Raw genomic sequence first — 20,113 nt, 5'->3', positions numbered from 1 at the left:
GATAGGACCCTACTGGATCTTGCTCCTCTTCCCTCAGGGTGTGGTTTGTGGGGGAGACAAAACCCCTGTGGGTCCCTGTCCCCAGATGAAGAGATTCACTGGTCCTTCCAGCCTCCTCACCTGCTCTCCTTGGGGTTAGCCCCAAGGTGGGTTATGTGGAAACCACAAGGGCTGGACGTGAGGTATCCTTCCTGCTGCACTCCCTGCACCTTCACTGCCTGGGAGGACAAAGCCCCTTGCAGAGGCAAAGCTACCACCTGCTCTCTGAGCAGCACATATCAGTGGGATGGGATTGTAACCATGCTGATGGGGCAGAAATGCCTCAGTTCTCCCCCCATCTGTCCTCTGGAGGCTGGTGAGAAGAGACACTGGGAAATAAAAGCAGAGTAAGTCCTTTGGCTCACTGAATGCACAGTCAGTGTTTTCCCTTCACAGTAACCCAGTAAGGAAATAGCTAATTATCTGAGACAGGGCATCTTCTATTTCTGCCCCAAAAAAATTAAAAATCATTTAGCAGTGCATCTCTTCAACTAGCTTATCCTTTCCTCTTTGCTTCCTCAAAACAGCCTGCAGTGGAGAGAGCATGGGGAGGCACAGCCTGTGGCAATGCCATCTCTCCTGGGGCTGGCAGGAGAGGATTTTTGCAGAGAGAAGCCAATTAAGAGCCATTACTCAGGCATCAGCTGCTGGGAAATCAGGAGGCTCATTACCTCTCCTCTCCCTGCAGATGTAGGCACTGGCTCACTCTTCCACAGCCTCCAGTAGCCACAGGTGCAGGAACACACTGCTGGGGTTGAGCTGTCCCCACGAGGGAAGAGGACAAATGGTGTCAAGAGGGAACAGAGTGCTAGGTGGGCACACCTTGCTGAGAATAAGGCCAGTGGGGAGCCATGGGACTTGCTGTGATGCCACTGGAGGGGTGACACACTGGAGGGTGTTGGCATCACCCTCCACTGCTCATCTGTCCCTTTTGGTGCCAAAGTCTATCCTAGCACAGCCCCCTCCCCAGTCCTTGTCCAAGCGGTGTCCAGGCATAGGGACATTTGGGGAATACATCTACAAGTGCACTGCTCCCAGCAAAGCACAGGAGCTATCTTGTGAACTGTAACCCTTTTGCCACCTTGAGATGCTTTTAAGACCAACGAACCAACTGCCTGTGCAAAATCTGGAGGCAAAGCCATGCTTGAGCTAACACATACCAGCTCAGTGCTTGGACATAATCAACTATTCCACTGTGCTGCACTGGCCACCTTCTGCATCTGCAAACCGCCTCCCACGGACACGAATTGGGTGCATTAGTGGCAGAGCAGAGCCCTAAATTGCAGGTAGGTGGCAGGCTGCTGCCCAAGTGCTTTGCAGCCCCCCAGCCTTTGCTTTTCAGTCACCTTTTAATTTTCATCTTTTCTGGGGTCAGTGCTATAAGCACCTCTGTGTGAGGAAGTTTAGGTGGCACCTGAGCTAAACTTCACTGAACACATGCAAAGAGAGATTTACCATCCAGTATCTGGATGTGGAGCAGCTGAGGCTGTCTCAAATTCATCTCCCACCACCATCTCAACATGAGAGCAGCATGACATATACCAATCAAGTGCAACAATTTCCCCCCCATTTAAGCTCTGCTCAGCCACGAACCACATCAATAAATAATGAACACTCACTGTTTAGGTGATGCCATGGTGGCAGTGACCCACCATGGCCTGCTGCCATCAAGGCATAAGGAGGGAGAAACATAAAGTCCTTCACTAGGACTTCCAAAAAACATCTTGCAAGGGGTGGGAGCCCAAGACCAGCACCCAGAAGAGATTCATCCTGCAACTGCCCAGGTGTGATGCATGCAGCACTACCAGTTAAGGGAGAGTTTGGTGATGGGAAGCAGGAGAAGCCTTTCCTGCCCCCTGCAGAGCACTGGGTCCCACAACACAGGCTTCCCCCAGGCTCTACTGATGCCCAGCTGTCTCCAGCAGCAGCTGACCGCCACTCACTGTGCTATGGCATGCTAATGGATGCTCCAGCCCTGCTGCCAGACACAGTCTGCCCCAGCTTCAGTGCCACCCACATGAACCTCTGTCAGCACCCACAGGCAGAAAACTCACCCTCCCTGCTGCTTCCTTGGGTTCAGACAAGGAAGGGAACACTCTTGGGGGTCTTGTGTCCACCTTCAAAGCTGCTGCTGCAGCCACCACTGCCACTGAAAGCAGCTGTCTCCAGCCTCCAGCAGTTTGGAGACACAGGTAATCTTTCTGGAGTAATTACCAGCTCACTCCCTTAGAGGAGTTCATAGATGAGTCCTCCCTGGCAGCTAATTACTCCAATTACTTCCTGACACACAGAGCCCAGGGCTCTCTGCAGCAGTACACAGCAGTGCTTGGCAGCTCCCTGCTTCCCTTACTCCCCAAGTGCTTCCCTTCCCACAGCACCCCTGCCCCAGAACCCCCTCCTGTGGGACCACACAGGGTATGCTGGAATGTATGGATGGTGGTGAGATCCCACCATCACTAAGGACAAGGAACTAAATGGTTTAAGAGATGCCCCAGATGGTGGCTCAATGCTGCTCCTCCTGCGCCGCCCCACCTCACAGCTCAAACCCAAGACCACTACAGGACAACCCTGAGCACCCCTTTCTCCTGCAGGCTACTGCAGAGGAAAACTCAGCCACACTTCCTAGCATAGGGCCCCTCTGCCTAGGAGGCTCATAGGGAGCAAACCCAGACTATGTCAGGAGCACGACTGGGCTGCAGCAGTCAGTGAGAGGTTCCAGACATCTTGAGGAAGGAAAACAAGTTATTTGTGAGCAAGATTGGGGGAGGAGGACAGATGAGGAACAGACACACCATGACACGTGTTATAGCATCTCAACTCTAACAAGGTCACCAGAGCTCCTAATGGCCTTGCAAAGACCCTGAGGGTAAAATAAAAAGACTCACGTCTGCCAACTCAGCCTCAGGGGCTGACCTTGTAAATGCAGGCCTCAGGAAGCTCTCTCCTCACATCTGTAGGTTGCTCTGACTCCTGGCAGCTTCCAAGGAAACAAGAGCAGGTACTGCAATTGTTACCACAAACCTCAATGGCAGCAGCCAGCCCCAGACCTCTTACAGTTTAATCCCGCACAGCCATGCTGGCAGACACCATAGGAAAACACACACACTAAGGGGAGGGATGAGGCTTTCTGGAGTCAGGCAGAGACTTTCCACCCCAAGATGCTCACAGGGCAGAGGTGCAAACAGCTGGTTTCAGCCTCCCAGTACAGCACCGCTTCAGGGCAGGACCACCAGCATCTCAGACATTGCTACTGCATCCCTGCCATCACACAGGCCTGTGCCCACTCATTCATCTCCAGCCTTGCATCTGATCTGGGAGGTAAGCCTTGGCCCCTTACCAGGGAGACCACAGCTCCAACCAGGTCTTCAGAGTGCCATCAAGCAGCAGATTGTCCCCAGGGCCCAAGAAGCAGAAGAGGACCTTCTCAGAAGCAAGGACTGAGGTGTGCACAGTCTCTCCCTGCCCACAAGACAGTTTTAGAAAGCAGATAGGGAAGGAAAAGCCTTGCCTAGAAATCACACAGCATGAGTTAGAAACCACACAGGACTAAGAGTAGAAGAGTCTTTATTGCTTTGGTTTCTTACAAGTGAGATATATGCACCCAGACTTGCTGCTAGGAGAAAACCATGTTGCTTGCAGCACAGCGCAGGGGATGCAAGGACACTGGGCACAGAAGTTTCAGTCTCTCTGCCTTCTCCCTGGCACCAGGGAAGAGAGACCCTAGGAAAGTAAGGCAGCTGCCAGCTGAGGAAGTAAAGGTTTCTGTAAAAGGTTATTGCTACGAGAACTGAAAGGTCAGGGACAGCTTCTCCAGAGTCTTCAAAAGACACAGATTCTGAACTTAGCATTCCCAGCAGACAGACTACAGTGGGGACACAAACAAGTCCTCCTCTACCAACCTCTGCTCCTCTAGGAAAGATCAGAACAACCCAAGGCAGGTATTAAGAGCCAGAAAACCAAGTGGCATCAGCACTGACCCCAAGTGAAGCTTTTATTCTCCTTAGCTGGGAAGAACCCAGAGCAAAGATGCTTCTTGCATAAAGCTGAGCACTCCCGAAGCCCCTCCGCACTCACAGCTGAGCCAGCACTACTCTGCTCACTGAGGACATGCTGGGCACCTCCACATTACTCATTCAAGGCACCTGCCCAGGACAGAGAGGCCTTCACATCCTCCATCTCAAGAGGTCCAGCAGCATCTCGCAACACTGACACACTACTGCCTCCCTTGCTCATCCTCTGAGCGCAAAAAAGAGGGAGAACAACTTCCTGGCCCCTCTCCCTTTGGGGCAGCTCAGCGCCTTCTCCTTCCATTCTTCCAGTCTCTGGGAATAGGCGCTGTGAGAATGCTCGCATACCTGATTGAACCACACAGAAAATAAAGCCAGAGACTAGGAACAAAATAACACAAAACCAGAACAAAAGTTAGAGTGAGGCCCCAGCCCAGACACCCCACCACAGAGCCAAAGGGCACATCAGCAGAGGAGCTGTGGCCAAGCCAGCTGGCAACTGGCACTCAGGCATCCACCAGCGTCAGCCCATCATGCAGGGCACGCTTCCACATGTAATAGGTGGAACGAGCTGTGAGTGGGAAGCGGGCACTGAACTCCTTGTAGGTTGGGAAGTTCTTCGACTCAAAGCGCTGCTGCAGGAACAGCTTGGCCTGTGCCTTGAACTGGGCAGTGGCAATCACATCCATCACAAACATGCGGCTGTTGGCTCTGTCTGACATGGCATAGCCCGAAATGGTAGTGTTGCATGGGATGGCAGGCACTGGCTTATCTATGTGCTTGGTGGCTCCCTCCGCTCGGCACTGGGGCTTGAGGCCTGGCTCCACTCTCGGAGGCACCAGGGAAGCCACACGGTTCAATGGCTGGCTGGAGCTAGTCCAGGGCAGGCAATGCTGCCCAATAGCCTGGCCACTGCCCTTCCAAAACCAGTAGGCTGTGGAGGAGAGAGATGGGTAGCGCAAGCGGTACTTGCAGAATGGCAGCTGCCATTGCTGGACCTGCCTCCTGGCCACATCTCGCAACTGCATTCTCCAGCACAGAGAAGGCTTGAGCTGCAGGAGACTCCTGGGCACTGGCCGGTCTCCATTCCGTCTCTTCCTAACAGGCACGCTGTTTGGCTTCAACTGCAGGAATGGCTTTCCTATAGGTAGAGTTTTCTGGTTATCCAATGGTGACTGGGGGTGTTTGAAGTTGGGGTTCTCCTTGATTGCTTTTCTTCGCCAGTTGTAGTAAGTGGACCTGGAGATGCCAGGGAAGCTGCGTTTGAAGCACCTGTAAGGCACCAGAGTGTTCATAGAAATACATTTCTCTAAGTAGGATTTGGCTCCCTGCATGAAGATTCCTGCTTGGATGGGGTCTAGGGAAGGGCTCTGGGATCTTAAGCTCGCCTGCGAATTAGCTGGCTCATTCACATCAGCCTTTTTTGGGACATCCCTGTGAAGCTCCCGCAACCTGTGAGCCTCAGACAGAGCAGAAGCATCACCATTGACCATGCTCTGCATCTCATGCTTCCAGGCATAGTATGTGGATCGGGAGATTTCTGGAAACATTTGTCGGAAGTGCTGGAGGGGGATTATATTGCCCTCTTGAAAGCAGGACTGAAGGAAGTGTTTAGCTGCAAACCTGGCAGCCGCTTTCTGCCGGTGCTCACGAGACTGGCGCTTCCAGCGGTAGAAGGTGCTCTTGGTAATGCTGTACCGGTCACGCAGGTTAGAATAGGTCAGCTGGGGGTCACTGTTCAGCAGCTCAAGGGTCTTCATGGGCTGGACAGGAGGCTCTGGTGAAGGTGCTGTGGGTTCTAGTTCCTCCAGGCCAACCACAGCCACAAAGTACTGCGCTTTGAAGACCTGCTGAGAGAGCTGCTGCCCTGACCACATGATGTGGAGTGTGGAGGTTTGCGGGCCACACTTTCTGGGCCGGATGAGCCGGTTGAAATAGGGACGGATCTTCAAGTTGCTCATGGGATAGATAGAGTAGATGTTACACTGCAGTACTGAGGCAAGGGCATAGACATGCCACATGTTGGCAAAGGTGCCAGGGAAACAGGTAGCTTTGATATCAGCATCGAAGATGGCCTCCAGGATAGCCATGGGAAGGCTGGTCATCTCCGGGGTCTCTTCAGTGCAGAGGGAGTAGCGGGCAGCCTGCAGCATCACTTTGGAATCAATCATGCCATTCAAGTAGTATTGCTTGTGCAGCAGCATCTCCACGACGGTACGCACTTGCAGCTCCAGGCTGAGGCTGGGGTTGCCCCAGAGCAGCACACTGGCAGCCTCAAAGAGGCGGTTTCCCTCACCTTTGCAAACGAGAGGCAGCATGTTACTTGGGGCATCCTCAGGATAGAGGCTCCTGGCTACCCGGTCAACCTCTAGCTCATCTTGGAACTGACTCCCACAATAGCCAGGCAGGGAGAAAGATGACAGGGTCCTCTCCGCCTCCAGTGCGGCACTGGTGAGACCCTCCAGGCCAAAGCATTCAGTGGCTTCTTGTAGCTCCTGCAGCACAGACTGCACCAGCTGGTGCCGCTGGATCATCCTGAAGGATGGCAAAAAGAAAGAATTCACTAGAGATGAAAACAGTGTACAGTACAGACTTCCAGGGGCCTGGCCTCCAGGTCCAGCTCCTGCCCAAAGAACAGGATGGGGGAAAAGGTAGAGGAAAGGCCACTGCTCACCCCTCCACCCACACTCCCAAGGACAAAAGGAGGAAGCCTGGGTCCTCACAGGCAGACCTAGGACCGGGACATGGGCTCAGCTTGCTCTCCAGTGACCTCTGTGGGCAGCACACATTGCACACATCCTCCACATGTCTCAAGTGAAACTAAGGAGTGACTGCATCCATTGGGGTGGGAAGCCACATCACCTCCCACCCCTGCACGCCTGGCTTTGCGCCTGGCATCACTCCCACACCCACCTCCCTCACCAGTACCTCCATCCTTTCCATTTTACCATTCCCCTACCACCACTCTGAGAGAAGGGTTTCTCTCAAAGGGAAAACATTTGTCACCTCTGCAGGAAGGGACCTGTGACAGAACCACACTGCATGCCGATATGGAGGATCCTGGCTCAAACTGTTCAAGCTCAACAGAAGAAGCAGCAAGGAGCTTGTCTCCTCCCTCAGAGGGGAGCACTGCAGCTGCAACCATTGCATGCACTGAAAACTGCTGTAACAGAACCTGGGATGGGAGGAAGAGACAGAGCCAGCCGAAGCCACAGTTACTGCTGCCTGAGCTGACACTAGATGTCACTTGGTGCTCAGCAGACACACACTACCAGCCAAACAGAAGTCACAAAAGGAGGGCTTCTACTAGATGAGCTACAGGGCAGGAGGCAACCCGAAAGTGCAGACAGAGTGTGAGCACTGAGTGGGTAGTTCAGAGGCTGTATGGAGCCCTCCTCCCTGTCTGATCTGGTCCCAGTCCTGTCCTCCCTCTCTCTGCATGCCAGTTCCCACTCATGCAGTACAAAGGGTCAAATCTGCCTTCTCCTCTTTGTCCAGCTTTTAGACACCTCTATGGCTCTGCCCCCACCACTCCCAAGGGCTTTCATGATGGCTGCGCACTCTTTAGCCTATGGTCCAGCTTCATCAGTGCAGCCCTCTTCAGTATCCTTTCACCGCCAGCCCGCCCAGTCTCTCCCACTTGAGCGAGTTTTCTCCAAAGGACCACAACACTCAAATAAGAATCACAATCTCCTCCATTTTCTCCTAAGGTTTATTCCCATACTGCCCCCAACATGTAGGGCATCACTTTGCAGCCTACTCAATTCGCATCCCAGCCTAAGCCCACCTTCTCACACTTCACAGGTATCATTATGCACTCACAGCTCCGTGGGGAGATGGGCAACAGCAGGGCCAGGCAGGAAAAGCAGGAGCTCAGTAAAACAGATATCCTGCCTGACTTCTCCCAATTCTCAGCCCTGCTGCAGATATGGTTATTATTGCTGTAGCATCTACCATACCCCATGACCAAACCACAAACAAAATGAGGTACCAAAGAATCCCATGGACACATACAGGCTCTTCACCACAAGGAGCCTCTCTGCTGCTGCTGCCCCTTGCCTTTAGTCAGACTACAGGTAGTCACCATATCCAGACACTTCCCCTGCTCCAAATTCCTCCAAGATCTCCTGCATGTCAGAGGCCAGAACCGTCTTACAGCTGCTCCCACAGCTGTGGGGCATCAGTTATCAGAGGCAAACACAGGAGAATCCACACAGCTGTGAAGCAGAGAAGATAAACTGTCCTAAAATCCTGGTCTGAGGAAGTATGGGGTTGTCGCTTCAGGTCAGGTGTGTATTGTTATTCTCCTGGAAGTTCAGAGAAGTTCAGAGAAGTTTACAAATATTTTGACTAAGCCTGTGGTAATATGTGCTTGAGGAGCTAAAGCAAAGGCATCCCTCAGGAGAGCTGTAGGGCTGACAAAGCCCAAGTCCTCCTTCTCTGGGGCCTGTCAAACCCCTTAGGGCCAGCCACCTCTCTCTGCAGCAGCTACTGCCTTTCAGCAGCCACAGCCTGCCACTGTCCCACCAGCAGAGCCAGGAAAGGCAAGACAGGCTTTTTTTCCCCTGGAGAGGGTGAGGAGCTGACACAGGCTAGGGAGCATCAGCAACAACCCTGGTCTTTATGTCCTTGGGGCATTTCCCACCCCCTTACAGCTTGGGGGAGACACAGGGAGGGAGAGTTTGGGGCACAGGACTTCAGCCTTTTCTTCAGTGACAACTCCACAGCTTCAATGTCACTGTCAGCTCCTGCTGCCCAGAGCAATCCTAAAGCAAAACCCACAGCTGAAATGGTGGAGTGGGGCTTGGGTAAATCAGAAGCAGAAGTCAGACAGGCTGGGGGGCTTGGTTCACTGCCAGATCAAACCCAGGCAGCTCTCAACACAGGGGACCTGCTGCAAAGGGAACACTTCTCCCCCGCACACCCCCAGGGAAGCCAGCTGAACACGACAGACAAGTGCTCACTAAACTGCCTCAGCACCAAGAGGTAACCAAGGGAGCTTTTTGCAGCAGATAAAAGAGGTTTTACCTAACCTGGCTGCTTTTGCATTGTAACAGATAAGGAAACACTTGAAGATCACGTTCCCTCACCTAAACTGATGGGCTGGTGGCATCCAGTAGTGCGAGTTCCCCCAGCCAGTCCCAAAAAATGCTCCCACCAGCAGGAACCTTGGAGACTTCAGCTCCTGCCGCCCGGGCTGCCCGGCAGCACTGGCACCTCGCAGGAGCAGGGGTGTCCACGCATCCCAGCTCAGCTGGGTTAGGTGGCTCGCTTCCCAGCCCCAGCTGCGGGCTCAGGGCACCCCAGCGGTAAAGGCTCTCATTTGACCGTACAGCAGGAGCACAGAGGCAGTAGTCTCCAGGAGCTATCTAGGCTTGAAATATCACCGGGGGAGTTTCAGTGGGTGAGTAGCACTGGCAACTCGGGCAGCCTGCTCAGTCTGCCAATACCCACACGTCCACCGAAGCCCATGAACATCGCTCGCCGGGAGAGAGAAAAGCCTGGGACCCACCTTCACCTAGGCCGAAGCGCTGCAGCCAAGCCCAGCTTCGGCCGCCCCTCGGGCAGGGGCACTGACCGCTGGGGTGCGGGCGGTGCCTGACAGCCGCCCCCAGCCCCAGGCACCCGTGAGCGCGCACCCGCGGCCGCTCTCGCCTCTCCCGAAGGCGGCGGAGGCGGCTCCGTGAGGCCGCCCCGGGACGGGGACAGCCCCGCACCCTGAGTGGGAGCACGGGCGGCCGCTCCTCTCGCCGGGAGACAAAAGGGCGCACAGCCCCCGAGCGAGGGAGAGGCCGCCGGTGCCCGGGCAGCTGCCGAGCACAGACGCAGGACAGGACAGGACGCCCGCCTGCCTGGAGAAGGTGCCGCCACGGCGGTACAGCCCTCAGGGCCCGGGTTAGGAAGGGACAGCGCGGAACCGCAGCCCCGACGGCGCCCGGCACAGCTCCGCACTCACCTGGCTCCGCGGGTCAAGTCACGCCCCACCCGCGCCCTGAGCCGCCCCACACCTTTAAGGGCGGCGGCAGGAAGCGGCGCGGAGTCGCGGCCGCCCCGGTGCCAGCCCCGCAGTGACCCCCGGGAGCGTGCAGCCGCGTGCGGCGCCGGGCCGGGCCGAGCCGGGCCGGGCCGCCCCTCCCCGCCGGCCCCTGCCCTCCCCTCCCCCGCCAGGAAGCGGGCCATCCCCGCCGCCCCGGCCCAGATGAAAGCGGAGCGGGCTGGGGGTCACTTCCAAAGCTAAAGTGATAATGGCCATTGTCCCGCCGCTGCTGCGCTTAAAGGGCCCGCCGCCTCAGGCCGCCCTGCCCTGCTGCGCCCCGGCGAGCCCCGGCACCCTGCGCCGCACAGCATCCTCCTTCCCCACAGCCCATCCAGGATTGCAGCCCCACGGCGGGTGGCAGAGCCCACGGGGGCCGCGGGGTGGGGGCTGGGCGCCTGTGGGGAGCACCCCTCGTGTCCCACGGGAAGCAGGCAGGTCCCGTGTGGGTGTCACTGCAGCCCCAGGGTTGGCACACTCTATGTGTGTCTGCCCACACTCCTTGCTTGTTCCTGAGGAGGCTGCAGTCCTTCCATCCTGCTAGCTAGGAGATAGCCTTTCCTTTCCCCTCCCCAAGTGATGCCCTTTACCCGGAAAGGCCAGGCTGGTGGGACCCTCGGCCTCCTAAAGCAGATGAAGATCAGCTGTATTGCTCTTCAAAACTTTCTCATTTGTGAGAGGCACCCAAATGACAGCAGCCTTTTCCCTGTCCTCGGTTCTGGGCAACCTCCTGAACAGCCTTGCATCTGCCTGCCTATGCCTGGGCCCTCTGTGGAGCTGCCTTCTTCCCCACTATGTCTGCCCCACTGTCTCCCCAGCCTAATCTCAGGGCCGAGGTCCCCCTCCTTAACTCCTGCTTTCACAATGGGTTCATCCTGCCCCTCGGGCATCACGTGAGGCTGTGCAAACAGCAGGCGCATCAGGCACCTCACTCCAACATCGCTAAGCTGCCAACACCAGCTCCACCCCATAGCCTCTTCACTCATCCAGAGCCCTAGAGCTTCCTCCAGGACCTGTCTCATCCCAAGTTACACCACTCCAAAATCGGACCCTAAGAAGCCCATCTGCTCTTAGGTGTGAGGCCAGGGCACGTTTTAACAACAGAGGTCAGAGTTTGGTCAACAGGGAAGACTTGGGCTCTTTGCTGTCTGGTCTTGGTGTGTCCCCTGTGTGTGTAGCTCTGGTTGCAGGCAGCAAGTAGTTTTCTCTCCCCACAACCCCCTCAAACCCAGTGAGGGGCACAAAGTAATTCCTGATGCCAGAGACTTCCTGCGACGCCCTTGGGGAACCTCACCTTGGCACTCATTTCTGCTTCAGCATTTGGTAATGAGAGGGCATGAAGGATCACCACATATGGGACTCTTGTGCAGTTCAGGAAGAAACTAAACACAGACGTTTCAAACAGGGTAAATATGCCCAGCTCCCTTTCCTGCTGCTTTCCCTTCCACATCAGTCCACGAGCAAGCATTGCCGCACAAATCAAGGCATACCTTCACTGCTCAGAACCACATACCCCAGAGCATTTTTTCCCACTTCTCTGGTCTCACATCTGAGCCCAGGAATGCAGGGGGATGCCAGGCAAGGAGGGTTTGACAGGAGGAATTGGCTCCCTGGAAGCTGTGAACTGGCTGCTTGACAGTCCTCCCAGCCTCAGTTAGGAGTCACCACCCAAGGTGATACTGAACTCCAGCCTTCCATGTTCACAGAGGTCACTCTCAATGGACACAAAGAAGCTACAGAGCAAGGAAGAGAGACCTAAACCATCCCTTGGTGAGCTTTTCTCCCCCTCAAGCAATCTTTGTATCTCTAAAGCCAGCTCTACTCTCGCTATCAACCCATCAAGTCCCAGCTCTTTCTCCTCTACCCCGCCCCTGTACCCCGCCTCTCACCCGGCAGGCTGGTGTTCATACCCACAGCTGCTGAGCTTTCTTTCTCATCCTTCATCCTTTTAACTTCTTTGGTTGCAAATGTAAAGTAGTGCTCACAGGACATTGAGACACTGGTAAATGCCAGAGTCAGCAGGGTCAGTGATTAACATAGGAGCTGGAAAACACACAAAGAGACAGCCTGGGCAGTTCTGTTATGCAGATGACTGCACACACACGCTTCCAGCTTATAAACAAGTAGTTAACATTTTTCTGTTCCTTGAAGGAGTTAGGTGGGGGACCAGACTGCTTCCTGTTTTGCTGCAGGATGCTTCAGCATGACAGTAGGTCATGGAGACTGGCTGCCAGAAGCTTTTCTACCTGTTGTCCTTTAATCTGCCTGCTGCAGCCCAGTTTCTCTCAGACAAGGTACATAGAAAAGGTGCAGAGATGTTCAGCTGCAGGGGGTCTCAGGCCACCATGTTTCTAGTCTTGCTGGAAGGCAGGTTTTACTGTTCCAAGTTTGGGCCTGGAGACTTCTTCCAGGTCAAGAACAACCTCTGTGTTCAGCAGGTAAACTTCTTGTTGACTTGAACCTCATGAGGAAGGGTGTCTCAAGTTGTTGTGCTATGTTCTTGAATAATAAGGTAGGGCTTCCTCTGGTTCTGTCACTGAATGTGACAATCTTGACAGTGCCACACATGGGGACAACATTTAAACACTCAGTTATGCACCCCATCAGGAAGGTTCCCCAGTTCTGCCTCCACTGCCACCTAGTCAGAGCACCCTACCCACTGCAGAGCTGTCCATGGCTGGACCAGAGGAGACTATTCAGATAGGATGGGATATGACTGAAACACCTGGGGCAGCCAAATGCCATTTGGGGCAGGTCAGACTGTGAGCCAGTTGCCAAAACCACCTCTGGAATTGGAATAGGTTGACTCAAACTAATCTATGATCCACTTATGATCTATACATGGGCTAAACTGACATGTCCATCCTCTTAAAGCCCTTGCTGGTAACTTTGCTTCTATTTTTCCCATCTTTCTCCCTCCAGAGCACTGCAGAATCTGAATCTGAGTGCTGTCATCCTTCTGAGAAGTCAGGGGAGCTGGGACTGCTGAGGGGCTGACAGAAATGAGAGCATGAGGGTCCTAAGTGTGCTGTCTTGGCTTTCTTGGGTTTCTCTCCTGTGCCTGGCATTGCTCTACAAGGAAAGCCATGAACAGAGCTTGCAGTCTGAATTGGCAACAGAAATAGGTTTGCAATATACCCACCAGTCTTAGGGGAAAGGAATGTCAAGTGGTTCTGGTGTGATTGTACCCAACAGGGAACTGGAAAACATGGAGTGCGCACCAATTTTTGTAGTAACTTGTTCAAAGTGAATGACAGAAGTCCTGTTTTGGGGTTCATATCATCTGGTACTTCTCATTCCCAGACCTGAAACCACCTCTGAACCCACTACCTCATGCCTGTGCTGGAGCCCTTAAAGTGATGATCAGAGAGACTGACTGTTGGGCTCTGTGTAGAGGTCCTGTTAGGCATCCTTCTGTCTGTGCATGCCCTGGGCAGTGCTGGACACCAGCAGACAGTGGATTTTATTCAGTTCTGCTCACATCACACTGAGAGGGAAGGTGACAAAGTTTTCAGCCAAAAGCAATATTGCTGGAGTGATTGAATTATAATAGGAGATGATGTGAGGAGAAATTCTATTTGGTGATGCTGAAGTAAGAACTGGCAGGCAGTGACATGGAGTGCATCAACCTCAGTGAGCGAGAGCAGTTTACAGGAGTGACTTCAGCCACGTGACTGAGGACAGAGGGGTGGCACAGTGGGCAGAAGTATGTGGCCTGAACTTTAGGACAGTTTGGTGGCAAGGCCCAGCCAGGAGTTTCATCTCCCAAGGGAAGCGGGGAACTGACCTACGCATTAGATCCCACCTTGGACAAGAGACTGAGGCCCTAAGTCTCTCCCATACCCTGTTGCCCTCCTCCTTTGAAGTGACTGAGAGCTCAGGGTCATTCCCCTTCCTCCAGCACCCCTCAGTGCTGCCTCCTTCCCATCCTTTAAAGAACACCCAGAGCCCTCAATGGTGTTCTCTCTCTGACCTAAGATCCCTTCTTGTGGGACCAGGCAACTTAAGTGCTGTCTCCTGAGAGTCACCCAGAGTACCGTGTCCGTCTCCTAATGGTGACTGCCTCCCAGTTCATCTTCTGGGTGCTGTTCAGCACTGACCAGTCTAATGCATCATGAGTGCACAGGAGAGCTAGGTCTGCCTTTCCCTTGCCCTGGGATACCAGAGCCCTGACAGTAGGTCCCATCTCTAATTCACCTCTGCTCAGCTCAGGACTGTTTTGCCTTCTGGCTTCTGTCCAGCTGGCCTCCCTCTTCCTTCCCACTCTGTGAGATTGGAGGGAAGGTTTAAAATTGGTCTTGGCACTGTGCACTTGTTTCACGATGCCCCATGAGGTTCCCTGGCACATAGGAGGAAATTAAACATGAAGCACCAAGTGCAATACCAAAGCACCAAGCAAGGACCAGGAGTCTTGGCCACATCCTGGGGTCCTGGCCATGGGTGGCAGGGATGGGGGAGAGCTGGGAACTGCAGGAGATTCAAAGTCAAGATCAAAGCATTTCCCTCTGAAGCCCTAACACTCTCCTTCCCTCCCACTTGCACATAAAAGCACTCTGCCCTCAGCGGGCTCTCCACTGAGGAGGGTGGGTGGAGGAGGGGTCTGCTTTCCCCCTCGTTTTTCCTGTGTTACTAATAATTCTTCTCATAGGTGAAATGATGAAAATTCTTCACCTCTCATCCCCCATGCCTTCTTCTTACCCAGATCCAAAGGGCCTCAAGCCATTTCAATGGCTATGAGTTCATGGCAGATCTAGCCTGCTTTGGGGTGTTACCAGCCGATGCCAGCATGGGGGAGATGCAACAAGAAAAGCCTTTGAAGTGTACAGTAGAAAGACACTGTTAGAGGCAAAGCACAAGGAAGGAGGATTGAAAAGAAAGCAGAGCAGTTTGGCCCACAGGAGGGGGAAAGGCTAATTAAGGCACAGAGTGTGGAGAAGGAAAAGGCAGAATCATTAAGATATCCCAGCAGGAGCCCATGGTGTGGCTCCATGGAGGTTTAAGCCATGCTGAGCCTGGCCTCTGCTAGTTGCCTCCCTCCGTTCCCCATTCCCACCCTTCGCTTTGGGGTGGCACAGGAGTGTGAGGGACTCTCTCAACTGATTCAGGTTGCTGGTCCAGCTGAAAATTAGTTGGTTTATTTCATACCGTAATGCAGACAGAGCTGAAACTGAGGATGGCAACCTTCATTACCTCTCCCTTACTAATGATCTGACAGAGGGCTAAAGCTTGGAGGTGATCCCAAACTGAAGAAGCTGCAAACTCCAGTGAGGATGGGCACATATGAAGAGATTAGAAACTGGAAACATGGGCAGGAAATGGTGGATTCAGTTTTGGAAAGCCCAGGAAGGGGATAATCTTCTGGCAATGCTTCATTATGCAACATCACACAAAGCCAGCAACATTAAGAAAGACCTGTGAAAGACGGAAAGCAAGCTGCAGAGTCAAGGGTGCAGTTTTGTGTTTCTGTGATCAGACAGCTGCTGCTTCCTTCAGAGAACACCCAGAGCCACTTGCCCCTCAAAGACAGTGAAAAATGGCTTTGTCAGGCTTCTCCCTACATCCCAGCTACAGGCCAACAGGCAGAGAGGGACCACAGGGAAATGGGAACACAGAGGGGACCGCTGTGAGTCCGGGAGTGCAGGAGGGTCTGGCTTTTCTCACTGGTCCAGGACAGGGCAAAAATGCATCTAACAGCAGGCAGGGGAGGATGGGGGATGGGATGTTTCACACCTAGCAAGCAGGAGCAGATGGGGCTGGATTTAAACACCACAAGGAATTCACTCACACTGCCTCAAGGAGTCCAGGACCTAGCAAGCCATGCCCAGCTCTCTCTTCCCTGGATTCATGGCACTTTAGTGACAGGTTAGCAATGCAGAGGGGTTTCTCTAGGGTCTGTAGCTAGTCAGGGAGCTGAGATATGGCCCTTCAGTGCAAACATAAACCCCTGCTCAAGTTGTGATTCCCCAGTCCTTTCCCAAGCCCTGCCCCCAGGCACACACACTGGAATGGCCATGGTGTTTGCTGGGGGAGAAACGTGAGAAGTAGAGCTTGAGTGCTGTAAAAGATGTAAATGTTTCTGTGCTGAGAGCACCGAGTGTCTAGGGCATAGCCTCCAAGGGGGGATGGAGAGTCACTGAGAAGGCACTTCTCTTTTGTTCTTGATCTTGGCTGACTTAGGAGGGTTCCCAGGAAAAATCCTGAAGCTGATACACTAAAGGGAGCTCACTTGTGCTTTATCAGGTGGTGGTCATGGGGTGACAGGGACAGAACAAAGGGCAGGGAGGAGGAACAGGTAGGAGGAAGGGCTTGGGATAGGCAGTTCTGGCCATCTCAGATCCTCTGTCTCCCTTGGTGCTGAGAAGTCATTTCGTCAGTTGGGAAGGGAAGGGGAGGAATATCCCCTTGTCATAAAGTGGACAAGAGAGCAAAGGAGTCAGTTCAGTCCCGGTAAGTACTGAAGAGGTGACACACACAATTGCCACAGCTGCAGTACTGCACTGTGAGAGGATGTGACTGCCTGGGAGCAACAGTCGCCCAGGTCTGATGCAACAGCTGAGAAAAAAAACTCCAATTCTTTTAACATAAAAATTAGTCATCGCTGAGGTCAGGTTTTCAGAGGGCTGATCTCTGCCCTCTGAAGCTTAAGCTTTAGGTATGACTGATAGCATTGTGAATGCAGTAAAAGAGCTGAGAGAAGGAGATGAGGACAAGGAGAAAGGGACACTGCTTAGGGACAGGGCCATTTACTGAGGAAACAGATTGATGTGTCTTCTTTCATCCCTGAGTACATATACTCTGATTTTGTGTATTGAAGTATCTGGACCACTGAGCAGGTAGAAGCAGAGCAAAGATGAAAGAGATGAGGCTGAGGAAAGAGAAAGAGGGCTGGGAGGCAGGGAACTGGGAGAAGAACAAAGCTACTTGGTGTACGGGAAGGGGTATGTGCAGAATCCCAAAAGCTCTGCAGAAGAAATGGCATCAACAGGGTGGTAGGTGTGAGACACATGAGTAAAGAAGGGATGCAAGCTCATAGGATCCCTCATCCCTTATCATCATCAGACTTGTCCAGAAACTTACTTGCTTTGAAACATTTCACAACTCAGAATTCTGGGTTATGAAACCAGAAGTCAGCCCAAATCTGGAAAAAAATAATTGTTGGTTTCTATATGAAACTTGGGATCACTGAGAAGCCAGAGAGAGTCCACAAACTGGCACAGCCCGTTGCTGCTTTCTTGAAGTCCCTCCCTACCCTCTGCCTGGGGTTTCGTGCTGCCCCACTCCAGTTCATGCAGGAGAGTGGGGAGCACACACCGTCATTCACCCACACGGTGGGAATTGCTGCCTTATCCCAAGGTCCCCACTTGAGAAATCCCCTGCAGTGGCCACCACAAGTTGTGTGTCCTTTCGAAGCAACCTGAAACTTCACTGCTGACCCCAAAATAAGCCAAACATGCAGAACCAATACTGGTCCTCCTTTCTTGTGTCCCCTGTGACAGGTGGACAGTACCCGCTGCCCAGGGGAACCGTCCCTCAGCCTCTGGGATCCCCAGAGGGAGCAGGTCGCGCCCGCACAGCTCCTTCCTCAGGGGAAGAGCGGCTAGTGCCTGGTTTCTGCAGCCCTGCTGCCTGTGGCTCGGCCCTGGAGCGTGCCCGGCAGCCACGGGCCGGCTGTGTGAGGGGGCGGGTGGGGTGGAGGTGCAGGACGGGAGCGCACCCACGGCCCCGGGATCCCCCGCCAGGTCCCTTTTCCTGGGAGCGCCTCGGGTCTCGCCCTCCCGCAAAAACTCACACGCCGCCGCCAGGGGGTGCTGTGCCCGTGGGGGCGGTGCCCCGCCAGGGGGCGCTCCCGCCGGGTCTCGCGCGGGAGGGGCGGTGCTGGCGGGCGGGATCTCTATGGTGACGCTGCAGGCGGAAGGGCGCGGGGGCTGATGCCGGGCGAGGAGAGGTGATGGATATTCCCATGTAGCGCCCGCGGGGGCGGTGCTCTCCCGGACGGTCCGGCGGGTCCGATGGCGGGGGGCAGCGGCAGCGCGGGGGGCGCCAGGACGGGCGGCCGGTGAGGAGGGATCGGACAGGCCGGGCTGGGGGCGCCTCCGCGGCCAGGGCGGGACGCGGCGGAGGGGAGGTGGAGTGGGGTGGGAACCCCCGAGCTCACTGCCGGCCCCCGCGTGTCCCTCCGTTGCAGGGCTGTCCCCCGGCTGGACGGGCTGTTCCTGCGGCGGTTCCTGCGGCTGCTGGCCGTGCTCTTCCCCGGGTGGCCCTCCGCGAGCGCCCTCATGTTCCTGACTCTGCTCGGTGTCGCCTTGCTGGGTGAGCCGGGGTGGTGGGGATGGGGGGGCGGCATCCCACGGCTGCTCCCTGTGCTCCCCTGCTTGGCCTTGTCACCGCTGTCCTTCAATTCCTTCCTGTGCTTGCCTCCCTCCTCCAGAGCAGCTGGTTATTTACCAGGTCGGCATCATCCCCAGCCAGTACTATGAGGTCCTAGGGAACAAAGATTTCTCCGGGTTCAAAACACTGACTGCCGTTGCCGTGACTCTGATCATAGTGAACTCCACGGTAAGACCGGAGGCTCAACATGTCTTGGGAGAGGAAGGGAAAGTTGCCCTTGGCTCCCGTCTTGATTCTGGTCACAAAGAATCTAAGTCTGCCCATGTCCAGCTAGGTAGCTACGTGCGAGATGGATCACTAGTAGAAACTGCTAGTTTTTATTTCATTTTGGGAAATGCTTGTTATTCTCACTTACATCTTCCTGTCTTTCTCTTTGCCCTCATTCCAGCTAAAAAGCTTCGACCAGTTTATCTGCAACATGATGTACGTGAACTGGAGGAAATCCCTCACTGAATACCTCCACAGCTGCTACTTCCAAGGCCAGGTCTACTACAGTCTGCATGTGCTGCGTGAGGACATCGATAATCCGTAGGCTACCTGTGGCTTTTTTCAGTATCTTACTTGGCTTCTCCTGGACTGCTGTGCACCTTTTCCTGGCTTCTCTGTGTCTCTGGCTAGGGGCTTGAGCCCTAGAAGCTTTTACCATTTAGGCACAAATACCCTCTTCTGCTCTGGTGGTACCTGTTGCTGGGAACTCCTGTGACTGCTGGTCATGATGGTTTTAGGGGTAGGATGTTTCAGTTACAAGGAATATGGATATCAATCAGAACAGGCACCTACTTCTAGTATAAAACATGCTGTCTGCAAACTCAACCCTTGGCACTCAGTGTGACGTTACAAAGGGCCTGGCTGAAGTCAGAGAGCAGTGCCTTTCTTGCCTTCACACAACCAGTGCTTTAGGACAGTCCCTGTTCTGTTTGAACTTCAACCACCAGAGTCTGCAGCTGAACACAGTTCTGTTCAGTTGGGGTTGTAGTGGTTTTGATAACCCTTGGGAGTAATGTCCAGGAAGGGCTTCGTTTTGCACTGTATGAGGGCTGCATTTCCCTTTTCCTGTTCCTAGGAAGGAAATGTCAGAAGTGACTCGAAATATGAGAGGAGGAGCATTCAGTCCCTCCCTGCTTATCCCAGCCCACCCCAACCGAAGTCCTTCTCCAATTTGCTTGGTGCGCTGTCCTGCTTACTGCAGAGCTGCTGATCTTCCTGGGCTGTGCAGCAAAGGTCGAACACCTCCCTTCCTCACAACTGTGTGTGGACCTTGGCCTTTCAGCCTGTCCTTGCACACAGGGCACTGCTGTTGTAGTTATACAGTTTGAAGAGTTAAAGATCCTACGTGAGACATCATGTGAGAAGTCACAGAATCACAGAATATTCTGAGGTAGAAGGGACGCACAAGGATCATTGAGTTCAACTCTTAAGTGAATGGCTCATACAGGAATCGAACCTATGGTGTTATTAGCACCATGCTCTAACCAACTGAGCCAATCTCAAGGTAGAGGCTTTTTTCCCCCCTCCGGAATTTAAAGAAGTTATTATTAAATACTTGCTGAAAAACAAGAAATCAAAGGATAATGTTTTACGAACAGGTGTTTTGAGATTCCAGGCTTTCCTGTTCATTTCTGATGGTGTTTTGCAGTGGTAGTGG

General features: G+C 53.9%; 2 protein-coding genes across 17 annotated transcripts in view; one reads left to right on the top strand and one right to left on the bottom strand.

Moving 5' to 3' along the window:
- Positions 1 to 3,939: 3,939 nt before the first annotated feature.
- VRTN (vertebrae development associated) lies at positions 3,940 to 18,133 on the bottom strand. Of its 6 annotated transcripts, none has more exons than XM_032692436.1 (3): positions 17,870 to 17,910; positions 11,991 to 12,123; positions 3,940 to 6,581 (listed from the first exon to the last, which is right to left on the bottom strand). In XM_032692436.1, the coding sequence occupies exon 3, from the start codon at positions 6,578 to 6,580 to the stop codon at positions 4,553 to 4,555; it is 2,028 nt and encodes a 675-aa protein (XP_032548327.1). In that variant the 5' UTR covers position 6,581; positions 11,991 to 12,123; positions 17,870 to 17,910; the 3' UTR covers positions 3,940 to 4,552. The 6 variants fall into 6 exon arrangements, with proteins under 6 accessions (XP_032548327.1, XP_032548328.1, XP_032548325.1 ...); XM_032692437.1 differs by lacking the exon at positions 17,870 to 17,910 and adding an exon at positions 17,158 to 17,183; XM_032692434.1 differs by lacking the exon at positions 11,991 to 12,123 and having other exon boundaries at positions 17,870 to 18,133.
- The window catches only part of ABCD4 (ATP binding cassette subfamily D member 4), a 29,918-nt gene continuing 27,776 nt past the window's right edge, over positions 17,972 to 20,113 (top strand). For 4 of the 11 annotated variants that reach the window (XR_004357879.1, XR_004357878.1, XR_004357877.1 and 1 more), the window contains exons 1-4: positions 18,001 to 18,136; positions 18,266 to 18,390; positions 18,509 to 18,636; positions 18,857 to 18,996. Coding sequence is in view for 7 of the 11 variants with exons in the window: in XM_032692444.1 (XP_032548335.1) it covers positions 18,090 to 18,136; positions 18,266 to 18,390; positions 18,509 to 18,636; positions 18,857 to 18,996 (440 nt within the window). In the remaining 4 variants the exon portion in view is untranslated. Of the gene's footprint in view, positions 18,137 to 18,265; positions 18,391 to 18,508; positions 18,637 to 18,856; positions 18,997 to 20,113 lie in introns of those variants that run through there. The other 7 variants (XM_032692444.1, XM_032692442.1, XM_032692446.1 and 4 more) reach the window with 6 other exon arrangements.

This window comes from Chiroxiphia lanceolata, chromosome 6, assembly GCF_009829145.1.
Source record: "Chiroxiphia lanceolata isolate bChiLan1 chromosome 6, bChiLan1.pri, whole genome shotgun sequence".
Taxonomy (NCBI): Eukaryota; Metazoa; Chordata; class Aves; order Passeriformes; family Pipridae; genus Chiroxiphia; species Chiroxiphia lanceolata.
Note: the sequence above shows the minus strand (reverse complement) of the source record. Positions and strands in the feature narration are given on the sequence as shown.